This window comes from Urocitellus parryii, chromosome 10 (assembly GCF_045843805.1).
Source record: "Urocitellus parryii isolate mUroPar1 chromosome 10, mUroPar1.hap1, whole genome shotgun sequence".
NCBI classification, from domain to species: domain Eukaryota; kingdom Metazoa; phylum Chordata; class Mammalia; order Rodentia; family Sciuridae; genus Urocitellus; species Urocitellus parryii.
The window spans coordinates 141,125,319-141,139,405 of NC_135540.1; the positions used below are offsets into that span (position 1 = coordinate 141,125,319).

A 14,087-nucleotide genomic window follows, 5' to 3' on the forward strand; every position below is an offset into this window, starting at 1 on the left:
TGTTACCTGTGTTGAGTTATGATATACAACAATAGAGAAATATGTTTTTAAGTATTCAGTAAGGAGAAGCCAGGCGTAGCAGGCCAGACAAAATGAGTGGTATTTTCAATAATTTACAAATAATTTTCCTGTGTTTGTTCTTTTATATATTATGAACGACTGGAAGTTACACCTTTCTCTGCCTTTAAGAAGCTGTGTGTGGACACTGTTCAGGTTCTGTGTGCTCCTGTACAGGAGGAGCTCTGCCTCTAGGAGGAATCGTTGCCGAGGAGCAGCAGGCCCAGATGTGGTCCAGCTAGTAAACTTATGTTCAATGAGTGGAAACACCAAGAGTTCTTGTTTGGCCTAAAGCATTTTTTTCCTGGGAAAAGGGAAATAAAACCTTTCAGCCAAAGAATATGTTTTTCAAGTTTATGAGCTCTGAATCCATGCCCAAAAACCTGCTTACAAAGCGTGCTGTTCATGATGAGTACAGGGGAAGCTCTTTCTCTGTCTTCCTCATAGCAAAAAAATGGACTTCATAGATGGGATTGAAGGAAAAATGGGGCTAGGCGGTTGGTGGGGTGTGATTCGATCTTAGAAGATCTTTAAGCACGCTGTTGTGGTGCCTTGCCTCCTCTTCCATCTCTGCACTCTCCTGGCTCTTTCCCCAGGGCCTCCTGCCCCCAGGGCCTCTTCCAGGTTGTGGCTTTCCATTGCCTTTCTGTCTGGTCTGTCTGTCCCTTTCTCTCTCTCTCTCTCTCTCTCTCTCTCTCTCTCTCTTTCCTTCAACATCTTTCTTTCTTTCTTTCTTTCTTTCATTATCTCTCTCTCTCTCTCTCTCTTTTTCTCTCTCTCTCTCTCTCCCCCCCCCTCTCTCTCTGTCTTTCAACATCTTTCTCCACTGGTTTTCACCATAATTTTCAAGTGAAAGGCCTAAAAGGCAAAAATAAATAAATAAAATAACAAAGCAATAAAATGTCTTACTTAGTTTCCATCTAGGACAATCCTAGGAACCTACATCTTGAAATATTCATCCGCACCAACACAGGGTAAGGTTTGCTGTGCAGGAAGTCAGATGCAGAATTATACAAGTTGTATGAGTTCATGCATGTTTTTTTTAAACATATAAAAAAGACTGAATGAAGCATAGTTAATTGATTTAGTTTTGACTGAGGTTAGGATCACAGGTGATTTCCTTCTTTTCCTTTTTGCTGCTTTTTGAAATTTTCTTTAGATTTTTATAATCGGCTCATATAAGCAAGAAAAAACAAAATCCTAATTATAATATTTTTTACCTGTTGATTATTTAGACTATAAGATATAGATATATGGGTTGAATCATTTTTTAAGTTTTAAAATCTAATAATAACCTGAAGTCCCATATCAAAGAGTAGGAATTATAAAAGGCCATTTAATTTTGTTTATAATTTAGAAATTATGCTGAAATTTATATTTTCTTTACACACAAATGTTAGGATTGTTTCTTGGCATGTACTATAAATATAAGTGGTCAGGCTTGGTAAGTTGATAAACAGTAAGCCCTAAGCCACCTACGTGGCAGTACCACCTGGGTTATGCCACAGTGTCCTGATTGGCAGTGTTCTGTGTCCTCCTGGTCATCAGGGTCTCATTTGTGAGTGAGTCCTGTTGGAAGGCATGTGTCAGGAGTGGAGTGGTTCTTGAGGCTTGTTTAGTCTTGGTCCCTTAACTGGGTGCCTTCTTCTTGTAGGAGAATGACATCTTCCTGGGCTGGGAAAAAGGAGCTCCTAAGAAATGGGGGAAGAGTAAGAAGAAGTGCTCTGATCTGACGCTGGAGGAGATGAAGAAACAGGCTGCTGTCCAGTGTCTTCGATCTGCTTCTGATGAAGTGAGTTTACATTTTATTTCAAACACAGAGAAACATTGGAAAAGTTGACAAATACAACAACTTGACCCAGAAAACTCAGAAAAATGAATCACTCGTTATCTTCCCACTGTAATGTGAGCATTATCATTCTTCTTCTTCTTTTATTTTTCCAACTCATCTTAAACATTATGCATAACTGGTAATTTTTAAACAAAGATGGAAATCAGAATCACATGTCCAGCTTTAGAAAGGACAAACAGCATTATCATTCTTTATGGAAGTTCTCACGCCTTGTTTGTAAAATATATTATTTTGTATATACTGCTCTAATTAGCATGTATACAAAAATTTCCACTTTTTCCAATTTAAAATCATATAGTTAGTCCTGTTATTACATAGTCTTTACTTTTTTTAGTGTCTTAATTTGTTTCCCAAATAATATTCTTTCAGCAGTCTAACATAATCATCTCATTAGATATTTAGCCTACTCTTGGTTTTTTGGTTATGCTTTCTAACATTTTGCATGTGTGGTTTATATATATATATATATATATATATATATAAATATTTAGTTGTCGATGGACCATTATTTAATTTATGTGTTTATATATGGTGCTAAAAATCAAACCCACACATGCTGGGCAAGTGCTCTACCACTGAGCTACAGCCCCAGCCGCAGCCCGCATGTGCGGTTTTATCCATGATTTTCATTATTTCTGGATATATTCCTAGAAGTAAGATAGCAGTTCTGACACTGTAAGAGTACTGTTTTTGCTTATGATTTATATTTTTTCTTTGTTTTTTGGAAAACATTATAAGATTTTTAAAAATTCTTCTTTTAGTACTTTATATAAAATATTTCTCATACCTTTTAGCATCCTGATATAAAATAACTCTAAAATATGATCATTTATTTAAATTAATATTATGAATTCTTATTTTATTACCTACTCTAGGATGTTATCTCTGAGATAAGAACTTCTTAAAAAGTGGTTTTTCTTGGACTGTGCTGTTCGAGATAAGGTGGTTTCAATACCTCTTAAGGTACAAGATGAAATTGAGGGATTCCCATCTCTGGACACTTCCTCTTGGAGCAGGGGGTCTGGGTGTTCTTCCAGGAGAGCCAGCTTTGCTCCCTGTCATCTGTTGGCCTGTTACACAGTGCATATGCCTCTGGGCGCCTCCCTGCTTAGTGTTGACCCGTGTTCCTGTCCAACACAGAGGTGTCCTTGGAGGCCAGTCCTTCCAGCTCAGGGCTCACAGCACCTGTGTGTGCCTTGGGTGTCGCAGCCCTGGCGTCCTCATTGCCCCTGCCAGGCTGTGCCGCTTGTGGGCAAGGAGTGTGTGTTGTGTGGTTTTTACTCCCTGGTGCCCAGCACAGTGTGTGCCTGCCTGTGGAAGTTACTGAATGTCTCCTGAACTGAATCTAGTCTCAATTTTTTAAGAGCCTCCCCTCCATCAGATCCCTTTTTTCTTCCCAACTATTTTCCTCTCCTTTATCCCTACTTTTTTTTTTTTAAAACTTCTGAATTGTCCAAAACTGCTGTTTTATACATGATTGGATAGGACTTTGGAAGTACTGCTTGTATGGCTTAGTTGGGCACCATTTCGTTACTAAAAGTAGGAACATGGTTGATCTAGTTTAAGGGGAAAAAAGGAATATACATAAAGGATGCAGGGGTACCACACTATAACCAAGGGCTGACAGTACTGGGCTAAGGAGGGATCTATACCGGAAGCTCTGTGAGTCGCAGATAAAGTCACTTTCTCTAATAGCCATGGTCTTATTTGCCGTTCTCCTTTGGACCAGTGTTGCTGAGAAATGACTGTGGTTAAGCTGAATGAGCAACAGGGCGGCTGAAATCTGCTGCAAGAGGGGGAAGAACAGAAGACCACTGTATCATGACCCTACTCCTACACAGAGCCTGCCCTCTCCCTGCTCCCGGGTCATTTCCCATTTCTGAATTCTGGCGCACACATGGTGAAGGATGGCCATTCCAGCCCCAGCCCAGCATGGCCGCCAAACTCTAGCACCCAACACCATTCAGCTAGAGAGAGCCTCTGAGCACCCCTAACTTTGTGAACTGTGGTGAGGGGCAGGCTGCGAGGAGGGCCACCCCCTTCAGCAGGGTCTCCAGGTGATGGGCAGCCTGCAGAGAGGTGTGCGTTCAGGCAATTGCCCAAGATGTGTTTTCCTCATGACACCCGGGGTGGGGGGGGGTAGATTGATAAGCCATCTGGCACTTTTGAAAGGATTCAGAGTGCCATGATCTTTAGCAAGTGAGAGGTCAGTTCAGGTAAATGCTTTGAACAAAGTCCAAAAAAGCTGCTGAGTCATGGTTGGGATCTTGAATCTGAGAAAAGATCTCCTTTCTCCTTTGGACCAGGGCTGCGGAGAAATGACTGGTTGAGCTGAGTGAGCAGCAAGGCGGCTGGAGTCTGCTGTGAGAGGAGGAGGAGTGGGAGAACGTGTGTCACCACCCTTCTCTGCAGCTTGTTGAGCCTGGGTCTCCTTCATAATAGCTGAGCATGTTGTATGCTGGGAAGAACTTGACAGGAGGTGGACACCATGCAGGGAAGGACAGTGGCCTGCAAAGGTCCTTGCTGCCTTGGGTCATTGCTCGGGAGATGTGTTCTCCTCTGCCTGGCAATAAAACATATCATCCTATCTTGGTCTTTCCTTCTCGTTTTATAAAAGAATTAGTCCATTGCTTTTCCTAATAATTCTTTTTAGTCCTATCAGATGGATTTGGAGTTGGCAGGGGAAGTGAATGTGCTAAGCATGTGCCAGGTCTCCATGACTCTTTATAGAATGAATGGAGACAGGCCCCAAGTATCAGGGCCCTGCCCCAGAGCCATACACCTTGTTTGTGCATCAACTTATAGACCCTTGAAACTGTTCTTAGGGCTTTTGAGATCCGATAAAAAGAATGTGCAGGCTGGGGATATAGCTCAGGGGTGGAGTGCTTGCCCAGCCGCACAAGGCCCTGGGTTCAATCCTCAACACCACAAAAAGGAAAAAAGAGAAGAACACTGTACTTACTCTGTAGCAATAGAAAGAACTGGTGTGGCAACTTATGAATGTTTCTCCGAGCTGTCTTTTCCAAATCTCTTGGCTTCAGTGCAAAGAAAGGAGCAAGGAAGACCTGCAGAGGAAGCTTATTGCCCTGCCCCGTGAGTGACAGTGTGAGGCTGTGGCTGATTCCCACACACTGAGGACAGCAGGGGCTATGGCTGTGCCCTGCTTGCCTGCTCAGTCCAGATGCCCTCTCTGAGCTCTTCCTAGTACGCTCTTCAGTCAGTCACTGTCAACTGATCACAGCTGAAACCCACTGGCAATCCATGTTTATCATCCAGTTGATTAAAATGCTCATGACATGCTCAGGAAGCTGAGGCAGGAGGACCACAAGTCCCAGGTCTGCCTGGGCAGCTTGGCGGGACCCTTTCTCCCTGTATTGGTGTGTGGTTGACCACCGCACTTGGCATCTGTACTGCAGACTGCCCACTGTGTCGGGATTTAAGGGAAATGGCTGGCCTGCCTCACTCTACCTCCCCATGTATATGACTCTGCCTCTGCCTCCCTTTGTCTTGTAGCGAGTCGTTCACCACTTTCTAGTGCACCTCTTGGCCTGCTTGGCTCAGTATTTTATATCTGAGAGGCATCACTAGAACTGAATGGCAACTCAGGGGTGTCAAATGCATTTTTGTACTTGGAGGAGAGTTTGGCAGCACCTCTGAGTATCCCCAAGCTCTTGCTGAAGAGTCACTCCTCTGGGGTCATGACCTTTGATGGACCTCTAGTCCTTGGGTCCCCGCTAAAGCTGCCTTTGCCGAATCCCCTTTCATTTATACATGCAAATAACAAATAACATGCAGGTCTCCCGGATGTTCACTTTCTATAACACACTTTGCATTGGTTGTGGTTAGAAGTGGGGTCTGTTAAAGAGGAACAGTACTGAGACTTGATAATAGATAACTCCAACCCTCCGCCGGATGCGTAGATTTTATTAAGTGATGTTATGCAAGCTGTCTGATGGTTTTTATCAGTGGGCGTGGCTCATGCCTGAAATTGCTGTATAAATCCAGGCCTCCATCCCTTTCCCCCTTTAAAAAACTATGAAACAGAATTCTGAAGTGTGCCCCAGCCATTGTTTTTTGAATTCCTCAAGTTTACCCAGTTCTATTTTCCCTACTCCCAAAGTTAGGGCTTTTTAAAGTTGTTTGCTTGCTTTTGTTGTTAATGATTAATTTTATTTCTGTTCTGTTTTTATTGGGCCCCTGAGATTTAATTGAAGCTGGCCCATCATCAGCACTTGGGGTGGCTAGAAGATTAGAAATGCAGTGTGGCCCTGTCTGGGGGTGGCCAACGCCAAGTGCAGGGTGACTGAGTTCACCTCGGGAGTGTTGGAACAGTGCTGTTGCTGCAGCCAGCAGACCAGGCTCTGGGCTCAGAGGGCCTTGCGGAGCACCCACGCCCTGGCGCAGGGCTCTGCCTTCACTTGCTCAGCTTCTCCCATCCAGGTGAGCCCTCTGGGAACTTCTTTTTGCCATTAGAAGTGCAGAACTCACCTCCATGTTTTGCACGGGTTGTCTGTGTGCATTACAGGGCCGTGTACAAGAGAAGGTGTCTCGTGACAGCTCGCTTTCACAGCAGATCTTGACCATGTATGTTGTTGGCACCAGCATTTTTAATCTAATTCTTTCTGTGTAATAAGAACACCAAACAATGATGAGTAGCATTTATTGAGACTTGAGCTGTGTGGGCCCCCTATGTACACGTGCTCTGTACTTGGGAGAAGTGGTGCCTGTTCCCTCTTCAGGCCAGGCCCCTGAGGAGCAGCCAGTGGTTATAAGAGCAAAGGACACACATTCCTGCTGTGTAGTCATAGCCAGCCTTGCCCAAGGAAGCCTGGCCTTGGCTCTCTGGCATGTAGACAGAGCTAAAGGCCCTGTAAAGCATTGGAGGGTTTGGAGGAGAGGGTGGCGCAGCCTGGTGCAGATGTGCATCAGGGCATGTGGCAGTGTGTGGAGACTAGACAGGGTGGCTGAGGCCAGGTAAGTGAGGGACAGAGGGCAGACTGGGGGAACCTGTTGAGAGACCCAGAAGGGACAGGAAGGTGGAAACTGGTTGGTCTGTGATATACTTTGAAGCAGAGCTGGCAGAATTGTGCATGGGTAGAGAAGAGGAAGGAGTAGAGGCCTGAGGTCAGCTCCTTGGTCTAGGCAGCTGCAAGGTTGGAATTCCCTGTAGGTGAGGAGCAGAGTCCCCAGGAAGGAGCCTGTGTGGGATGGTGCCTCCATGAGAGAGCTAGCTGGGCTTAGTTTTTTTTTTTTTTTTTTTTTTTTTTTGGTACTGCAAATTGAATCTGTAGCTTCACACATGCGAGGCAAGGACTCTACCCCCTGAGCTGCATCCAACCCTTTTTGTTTTTAGACAGTCTTGATAAGTTTCCCAGGCTGGCTTCAAACTCACCATCCTCTTGCTTCAGCCTCCTCCCCAGTGGCTGGGAGTCCACGCAGTGTTTGTGGCTGTCCAGGGTTGACTAGGCCTTCAGTCATCTCTTTTTTTTTTTTTTTTTAAGAGAGAGAGAGAATTTTTTTTTTAATATTTATTTTTCAGTTTTTTGTGGACACAACATCTTTATTTTATTTTTTTTTATGTGGTGCTGAGGATCGTACCCAGCACCCCGCGCATGCCAGGCGAGCGCGTTACCGCTTGAGCCACATCCCCAGCCCAGGCATCTCTTTCTTACTCATTTATCTGACCCAGAGCTTCTGCTTTCCCTTTGAAAAAGGTGGAAAATTGGGATTTCTTCTGAGAAATTTCATGATCTTTTGAATGTTAGAAATTGAGGATGTGAAATGAAGCAGATGGGGCGACTGCAGGAGCGGGGGAGTGAGGGGCAGAGGGCTTGGACAGAGGCTGGGCCGGCGGACGCTGGCGTGCTCCCTGGCCTGCTGGTCCGGCCTTCATGTCCTCAGGACCTGACTTGGCATCTGTCTTTCCTGTTATGTTTCTATTTCTACTAAATAGTGCTTGAAGTTGTGTGCAGATATGAGCATTATTTTGGATGTTCATATCTTTATTTAAATGGTACCACACTGTATACGTATATTCTGCAATATTCCTCTTTTAATTAACATTTTTAAATTTATCTGTTAGTAATCATTCTTATTATTTCTTTTCATTCCTAACTAATTGTCCATTGGGAAACTGTGAAGCACTCATCTATTTTCTTAGCACTGAGTCACTCACAAGAGTTTGGGGTTGTTGGCTATCACAGGAGTGTAGCAGAGGAGCCCTGGGCCCTGGCCATGCTGCCCCCACAGTGCTTTCTCTAGTGTATCGTTTGCTACATTGAAGTCAGTTGTTTGTTTGTGTTTTGGTGTGTGTGTGTGTGTGTGTGTGTGTGTGTGTGTGTGTGTTACTGGAGACTGAACCAGGGCCTCACACCTGCTAGGCAAATGCTCCACCACTAACCATACCCCCAGCCTTCTTTATTTTATTTTGAGATGGTCTCACTACTTTGTCTAGATTGGCCTCCAAGTTGTAATCCTCCTGCCTCAACCTCCCGAGTAGTCGGGACCACAGGAGTTTGCCTCAGCACTAGTTTTGAAAAGCCGTTGTGAAGCCTCGTAGCCTGCAGTATTTGATGGAAGTCAGGACCTAACCAGACAGACAGTCATGGGCTTTTCTTGTGCCTTCTTTTTTAAGAAACAAGGAGTATCCAGGCCCTCAACCCAGAGCCAAGCCTTTGGGTCTGAGTCTTGTTCAGGGAGTTTAGTTCTTCCTGAAGGAATACAGCTATCTGAAAGGAAGAAAGACTGCTATCTCCAGGTTCAAGTAAGAAATGGGGCGATTTTAAAAAATAGGGTCTGCTTATGTCAACAGGATGCTACAATGAAATAGGAACATTGAAGGACTTAATTCAAATTGAAGTGTTTCCTTCTCTTTGTAGATGATGAAATAGAGGCGTAGAGAAGTTAAGTAACTTGTCCAGCCACACACAGCACAGGATGTCTGATGAGTCCAGATCATCATGCAAAGGTTCTCTTTGCATACATCACCCTACTGAACACTGATTCAAAACAGTTATCTTTTTCCAAACTTGATCATGTCAGCTTTATCATTACGGATAGCACAGTGATACCCTCTACTTCTCCTCATAACTCTTGACATGCCTTCCTTTGTCATTCCAGAAGTCTGCCATCTATGTCCTTAGCAGCAATGGCTTTGGGTTTGGGGGCCTTTAATCTTGGTATTCTTTTCCTGGCCTCTGAAGGCATGAGTGTGGGACCCCAGTCTTGCCCTTAGTCCTCTCTGTTGGTGCTCGTTTATTGACTTAACTGAAACATTACTTTTGTTCTAAATGTTTTAATAAAACTTAAAAAGCTAATCATTAAAGTATGGAATGCACCCTTGCTGTCCAGTACGCTGCTGCCAGTGGCCTCCCCTTCAGCATGTGACTGGGCTTCCTCTCCCTCCCCCAGCTCTGCCTTAGAAATCAGTCTGGAGTCTGAAACGCCGTCACAGTCAGCCGTGGGGAAGCTGTGGTTGGGAAGCCTTTGCCTTGGTGTGGCTGCAGGACGGAGAACCCAAGACTTGGGGGCTTTAAGCACCCATTGCCTTTGCTCTTGATTGTATAGGTTAGTGCACGCTCAGCTGGGAAGTTCTTGTGTTGGTCCTGCTGCCGTCCGTGCAGCTGTAGCGGCAGGACGGGGTGGCACTCCTAGAGGAACTGGTATTGCAGCAGCAGGGCTCTGAGCTGCCACCCCACTCTACATGGCAGGTGGAGCCTAGGAGTCGGCATTCCAAGCAGGTGTGTGTCCTGCTTGATAATAGTCATTATGAAGCCCCGTCACGGTGTGAGGGGACCCCACCAGGGGTGAGTGCCAGCAGTCAGGTTCACCGGAGCACCAGAATAGCTGGCTTTGTCCTCACAGTTACTTTTTAGAGGGATCGAAGGGCCAGGTTCTGGGCTTTGAGACATCAGACACCCTTGAGGGAAAACATGGGCACTCCATAATGAAAATTGGGGACTGGATGAAGTTGGTGGACTCCTGCAGATCCTGTCCCTCTCTGTTCCCAGCTGCTGGGTACCGGTGACGGAGGGTGGGGTTGCTCTCTCACAGAGGATGCTTTCAAGAAGAAACAGTCAAGAGACAAGATAATCTCTCAGAGATTGTGCGCATAATTGATGTGAAAAACTGAGTTGAAGGTTTGGAGTGTACACCTGAAGTAGAACAAAAAAGTAAAGAAATGGTGAACAGGAGGGAAAAAGAAATGGGGACCGTTCCAGAAATTCCGGTGACCATTTCCCAATGTAGAGACTGAGGCTGCAGTAGGCCCATGGATTCTGTACGATCAGTGTGGTTCACCTTGGCTTCACACCTAGATCTCTTTGATTCTACTTCTCAGTGTCCAAATGGAACCAGCAGTTATGTGCCAGAGTATTGTACTGGGTAGGAGTCACAGGGGAGGGGCGGGGGCACTGTCCAGCACTTAGGGACTCTTCCATCCAGATGAGTGCGCTGTGGGAAGGTTTCCGCAGCAGCAGAAGCCTCTGGGTATGCAGAGGACAGATAATGAGCAGAGCAGGCCATTGTAGTGATGATTATGTCACGAATTTAAAGGGGCGGGAAGTGTGCAGCCGGTGGAGAAGCACTGATATGTCGCAGGGTAGGAAACAGTAGGAACTGTCAGGAGCAACGAGAATCTCTGGAAGTACCAGACATGAGCTACGCTTTGGCCCAGGCTTAGTCTCCATTATGTCACTGTCCTTCACCTCGCCTGCAACCGCAGAGCAGAGTGGGTGCTGTCAAGGACCCAGTGTTGGTCAGAGAAAAGGACTCAGCCGAGGTGCCCAGGTGGGACCCAGAGGGGTGCGCCCAGCCGCGTCTGGTTAGTGCCCATTCCCACTTCTCACCCCAAACTCAAAGCAGGAAAACTTGAAGGCTTTTTTTTTTTTTTTTTTTTTTAGTTGTGGTTGGACACAATATCTTTCTTTATTTTTTTATGTGGTGCTGAGGATCCAACTCAGTGCCTCACACGTGCAAGGCAGGCGCTCTACCACTGAGCTACAGCAGCCCTGAAGGCATTTTTGAAGGGATGAATCCAAAACTGAGTTCTGGAAAGTGAAAGACATACAAAATCTAGAAGTAAACCCACATTTAAGTGAGCAGGGTGACAGGGGCTCTGATGCGCACCCAACTGCTTGGTTGCCTCTGAGCATGGCAGGGCAGGCATTCAGACCGAGGTTTGCGGAACCCGGAGCCCAAATGCAGCCGCCTTGGTCTTGCTGCCTGAGAAGGAGGTGAGCAGCCCATGCACTCTGGAAGGACAGGCTGTCGTCTTCTGCACGGCCGCTTGGCGGTGGGGTTGTGACCGCTCGTGCAGTGGGTGAGCGTGTATGGTGAGCAGGTCTGGCCGCCACCGGCTCCTATGGGCACTTGCTGGACAGCTCTGGAGGCCAGCTGGTCCCTGTGCAGAGCCGGCTACCCTGCAGGTCTGGAGTGCTGACTTGTGTCCTGGTGTGCCTCTGTGTTGCTGGATACCCACCAGTAGCGGGCACCCTCTGTTATCAACGCGGTGGGGAAAGCAAGGTGAGCTTATCAGCAGAGGTCTGGGTTTCTCCCCAGCCTGTGCCCCTCAGAGTTGTTACTAAACACTGGGCGCTGTGCTCTCCTTGTGTCTTAGGATGCTGTAGGCTGCAGTGTTCTTAAATGCTGTATGGATTCGGCCTACTATGAAATATGAATGTTAAAATTCTTCAGTAGCTTATGGCATAATTGGGAAAGTGAGTGAAATTTCTCCTTAATAGTTCTGAATTAACACTTTGCCTCCCAGGACACAACAGAGTATGATGCCCGTTTCTGATGTCCTTTTGAGCTTCTCAGTCATGATCATGATAATGTAGTGGCCTAATTGTTCATTAAAAAAACATAAACAGGGGCTGGGGATGTGGCTCAAGCGGTAGCGCGGTCTCCTGGGTTCGATCCTCAGCACCGCAAACAAGCGAAGATGTTGTGTCCGCCAAATACTAAAAAATAAATATTAAAATTCTCAAAAAAAAAAAAAAAACCAAAACATAAACAGGGGCTGGGTTTGTGACACACTTGCCTAGCATGTAGGAGGCGCTGGGTTTGATTCTCAGCACCACATATAAATAAACAGATAAAGGACTATCAACAACTAAAAATATATTTTTTAAAAATTTAAATAGGATACTGCAGGAAGTTAAGAAAGAAAAGCAAAACTTGGTTGGTAAAGCTTATTTCTGCACACAAGGTAAGAAGTAAGTTGTTTGTCTCTTGCTATTTATATAGGAAAGCATCATAGATATTTACTTATTTATATGAAAACAAATATATGTATATATACACATATCAGTCTGTGTGTGCATCTATGCATATACCTTTGTTCTCACATACAGATCAACTTGGTATACATGTAGTTGGTGTCCGAGACACAGCATAACAACCCTCCACGGAGTCCCTGGGCGGTAGTGGTCATTCTGTGGTAGCTTATTACATGGCAGCCCATTTTAGTATTGAAGGAAGCCTAGCACACAGTCCCTGGAGGCTCAGTGTCCTGCACTGGAGACCGCAGGGTTTACAGCACAGTGACATGGGCTTGCAGCTCAGAGCGTCGTGCGGCAGGTCAGCTGACCCCGGTGTCAGTTGTTTGATCCGGAAGAGGGAATATAACTGCTGTCCTTGTCACACCTTGAACATCATGGTAAGCAGACCCTCTCTAATGGAATTGTCGAGCTGACCCGTGTTTATGACTAACATCTGGCCTGGGTTTTAAGAGTGTTTTTTTAAGGGACTGCAGCTCTTATCTGGCCTGTTTTCCTATCTTCCCGTTAAAACTGTGGTGTGATGTGCATAGAGGGTAACTGAATGTTTGCAGTTATCCCTTTTCAGTGGAATCTGTTTCTTGCTGCTCAAACTATATAACTGTGCGGTTTCTCCTTTAGGATATCTATAATACTTGTGCTGAGTCATTTTGGGTTAAGTGAATGAGGTAAAGTTCTATTTTTAGCTTCCCCAGGCCCAGTGACAGCTGGGCTGGGTCATGTGCATCTGTTTGATTGTGCCCACCGAAAGATACTTGATGCCAACTTAAATAGGACTTTGCCCACTAAATAAATCAAAAGTTCCTAAAACCACATTTTTTTTTATTCATTGTAGAAGATCCTTCTTTCTTGTGAGAAATCGAGAGTTCACAAAGTTTGGAAGTCTGCTTAGTGAAAGACGTGCTTGTGCCTGTGTCCAGCATTCATTTTTCTTGAAAACCTGACTCCTCCTTCCACCCCCTCACTCCCAGGCTCCTCCTGGTGTTCTGCAGTCCTGCCCCTGTTCTTAGCAGAGGCTTGTACCTGTGCTACCCTGCAGAGAAAACAAGGTTCTCGCGCTGGCTCCCAGCAGCCACTTGTCTGGGCTGCTCTTGTTGTTGCCGTCATGAAGAGTTCACTTAAAAAATGTTTTTTTTTTTTCACCTCTTGAATTAGACTGTGAGCTCCTAGAGGACCAAGATGAAGTTTTTAAATTTTCTTTGCATTGAGTTTGTACAAGGTAGTACTCACATAAATTCTTTTCTTTTTAGAACTGGGAATTGAACCCAGGGGTGCTCTGCTACTGAGCCACATCCTCAGCCTCCCTGTCTCCTTTTTTCAAATTTTGAGACAGGGTCTCACTAAGTTGCTGAGGCTGGCCTTGAACTTCCCATCCTCCTGCTTCATCCTCCCAAGTTTCTGGAATTATAGGCAGGAGCCATCACACCCAACGTCACATATGTTCCTCCTCTTCTTTTTAAAAATATTCTTAGTTGTAGATGAACACAATACCTTTATTTATTTATTTGTTTGTTTGTTTATTTTAAAGAGAGAGAGAGAGAGAGAGAGAGAGAGAGAGAGAATTTTTTTTTAACATTTATTTTTTAGTTTTCAGCGGACACAACATCTTTGTTTGTATGTGGTGCTGAGGATCGAACCCAGGCCGCACGCATGCCAGGCGAGCGCGCTACCGCTTGAGCCACATCCCCAGCCCAACCTTTATTTATTTGTTTGATTATTTTTATGGGGGTGCTGAGGATCGAACCCAGTGCCTCACACATGCTAGGCAAGCACTCTGCCACTGAGCCATAACCCCATCCCCTTCTCATATGTTCTTCATCTGATTCACTTAGATTCTTTTTGTTGGTGACTGGCTTTGGGCAGTTAGGCCTTTGATCTATCTTAATGAGCAAAGTGATATG

General features: G+C 45.3%; 1 protein-coding gene across 9 annotated transcripts in view; it reads left to right on the forward strand.

The window, feature by feature from the left end:
* The window catches only part of Kiaa0232 (KIAA0232 ortholog), an 82,131-nt gene that overhangs the window by 44,586 nt on the left and 23,458 nt on the right, over positions 1-14,087 (forward strand). For 8 of the 9 annotated variants that reach the window (XM_026395346.2, XM_026395347.2, XM_077803089.1 and 5 more), the window contains exon 3: positions 1,712-1,849. In XM_026395346.2, the coding sequence (XP_026251131.2) occupies positions 1,712-1,849 (138 nt within the window). Of the gene's footprint in view, positions 1-1,711; positions 1,850-4,215; positions 4,428-14,087 lie in introns of those variants that run through there. The other variant, XM_026395352.2, reaches the window with a different exon arrangement.